This window comes from Mus pahari, unplaced genomic scaffold (assembly GCF_900095145.1).
Source record: "Mus pahari unplaced genomic scaffold, PAHARI_EIJ_v1.1 scaffold_9520_1, whole genome shotgun sequence".
Classification (NCBI taxonomy): Eukaryota; Metazoa; Chordata; class Mammalia; order Rodentia; family Muridae; genus Mus; species Mus pahari.
In genome coordinates, this window is record NW_018391641.1 from 39,097 (window position 1) to 42,023 (window position 2,927).

General features: G+C 37.6%; 1 protein-coding gene across 1 annotated transcript in view; it reads left to right on the top strand.

Moving 5' to 3' along the window:
• Nucleotides 1-2,927, top strand: part of LOC110314628 (desmoglein-1-beta-like) — a 37,400-nt gene that overhangs the window by 33,786 nt on the left and 687 nt on the right. Inside the window, exons 12-13 of the mRNA XM_021188888.1 lie at nucleotides 1,396-1,604; nucleotides 2,664-2,922. Of these exons, the coding sequence (XP_021044547.1) occupies nucleotides 1,396-1,604; nucleotides 2,664-2,922 (468 nt within the window). The remainder of the gene's footprint in view (nucleotides 1-1,395; nucleotides 1,605-2,663; nucleotides 2,923-2,927) is intronic.

Genomic DNA, 2,927 nt, shown 5'->3' on the forward strand with positions numbered 1-2,927 from the left:
TTGAGATCTTCAATTTCTTTCTTCAGAGACTTGAAGTTCTTGTCATACAGATCTTTCACTTCCTTAGTTAGAGTCACACCAAGGTATTTTATATTTTTTGTGACTATTGTGAAGGGTGTTGTTTCCCTAACTTCTGTTTTACTTAAAAAAAAATGTTCCTTGTTTTCTCAGTTTCCTCTTAGTCTTTTTAGCAATTATTTTTTTAAATTAGTTATTTTTTATTTTGTGCGTACGAGTGTTTGTCTGCTTGTATATCTGTGCAGAGTATGTGAGTGTGTTGTCCTTGGAGGACAGAAGAGAGCATCAGATACTCTGGAGTTGTACTTACAGATAGTGGTGAGCTGGTCTGTGGGTCCTGGGGTACCAAACCCTTGTTCTCTGCAACAGCAGTAACTGCTGCTTTTAACCACTGAGCCATCTCTCCAGCCCCTATTGAATTACCTTCCTACTTTGAATACTCTGAAACACACCAGACATAGAAAAGTTTCTATTTTGTTGAACTGGATTCAATAGTCTGTATTTCTTCTGTATGACAAATCACTGTTCCCATTTCTCTTCCTGGTGTGCCCATTTTTCTTAGTGGTGCCAATATTTCCCCATGCAGAAAACAGAAAGCCACTGAGTCACATGCCAGCCCGCATTAATCTGCAGTTGATACCTGAGAAATTTCAGATCATCAAAACCACCAATATTTATCTATGCATTTATTTTCTCCTTAAGTCTATGAAATTTCACACAAATCCTAAAGTAGCATGAAAGGCATCAGGATGATGGAAATATGAAACGTGTGTTTCCCCAGACTCAAAGAAGCATGCTGTGCCCTGGACATCTTCCCTGCTGTGCACCCTGGTTCTGCACAACACCATTAATTTCATTTCCTTTTATTTCACTGCCTCAACATTTAGCATGCTTCTTCCCCTCTCATGACCAAGTGTTTACCCAAGATGAATCCAGGAAATTATTTTTCCGTTGTAGCTATGTATGGCCTTTGTCTGAAATTCAGTGACTATTATGCATTCTACAGGAGTCCATGCACATTCAGAAATACATCAGAAGTATGCTGATACTGTTGTCTAACCTTTAGAATTGAAGCTACTTAACTCAACTTGAGTCAGTTTGAGATCCAACTATTCCACTCACAGATTTTTATTATCTCTCCGCCCTTTTTTTCACACATCACATAGAAAGGCTGATGATTAAAATTAGCAAGCTGGTTAATATTATTTTGTCTTTCCTAATATTGTTTTGAATTGAATAGTATAATTATCCATCCTTTGTGTATCATGTCCATCTCTTCTCTGCTCATCATGCATACTTGAATGAAGAAACTAAACATAATAGTTTTTAGCTTACACCACACTAGAGAAATTAAATTTATGGGTTCAATGTTTCTAGGAGTTTATACAAATGAATATTGTGGCAGAGAAATGCAAGATTTGAGAGGAGGAGAAAGAACCACAGGATTTGAACTGATGGATGGAGTTAAAACATCAGCTGCACCAGAGATGTGCCAAGAATATTCAGGAACATTAAGAAGAAATTCAATGAGAGAATGTAGAGATGGGGGTCTCAATATGAATTTCATGGAAAGTTACTTCTGCCAGGTAAGGCTTTTAGCCACATGCTTTCCTCTCCATCCACCTCGTTCCGAGCTCTCACCAGTTCCCACAAGGGCCCTGCCAATCTAGTCTTCATGATCAACTGTCCTTGTGTGTTGGTCGATGTTTCTGAAGCTCTAATTCAAGCATTTTTCTCTCACAGTTAAACACTGCCTGAGGTTCTATTTTATTTGTAATTTACATTTCAAATTCATGATTCAGGTGCCACCTTAACAGCTCCATCTCCCCCTCAGCACCAACGTATTGCTTTATCCACAGGAGACTGCTTACCTCATGCTTATGGCTATTCTTGTCTACTCTACAGTGTTGTGTTGTGTAGTGTGGTTGTTCTTTGGTTGTTGTTCCCCTTCCTTCCTCTCTCATACACATTTCTAGCCACCCTTCAAGATTCAATTCAAATTCCCCACCTCTCTGAAGCTTTAGTAGTTACTTCAATCATTCAGAATAGCATACATATTTATTCCATACTTTGATGGGTTGCTTTTAAAACACAATTTATAAAATTCAAAATTAAGAGAAATTTATTATGATTTTTGTGTCTAGCAACTTTATTTCTAACCCATAAATTCTTTACATGATATTGACAAGTAAAACCTGAATCCAGAATCAAATTGTTCTGTCTTACCAAAAAACATCAAAATCCCATCCATCTTGCCTCAACAAAAGAAAATGCAAGGTGAGCGAACCCATCCACCAACTCTAAATATCCCTTTTGGAGTAAAAAAAGTTCCTTCCACCAGATCTTTTGTGCACATTACTTTTATTTCCCTCCTAAATCACTGATAAGATAGATGAGGTGTGGATTTTGGCATATGATTTTGTGTTCAAAGTGTACTATTTTAAGCAAGTTTACCTAAAGAAAATTTTAAAGATCAAATTCATTGGAATTATACCAAAATAACTTCAAATTGAACTCTTTCAACCATCTATGGAATCATTTTTTAAAGCAATTCTAGTAAATATCAGAATTTAGATACATTCATCTAACCATAAAAAAAGATATTGTTTCTCTTTGTTGAATAATCTTTATTCTGTACTAATTAGAAAGCCTATGCATATGCGGATGAAGATGAAGGACGTCCATCCAATGACTGTTTGCTCATCTATGACATCGAAGGTGTGGGTTCCCCTGCAGGCTCCGTGGGCTGTTGCAGCTTCATTGGAGAAGATCTAGATGAGAGCTTCCTGGATACCTTGGGGCCCAAGTTTAAGAAGTTGGCAGATATCAGCCTGGGAAAAGAAATAGACTCATACCCAGATCCTGATCCTTCTTGGCCTCCTCAGAGCACCGAACCGATGTGTCCCCAG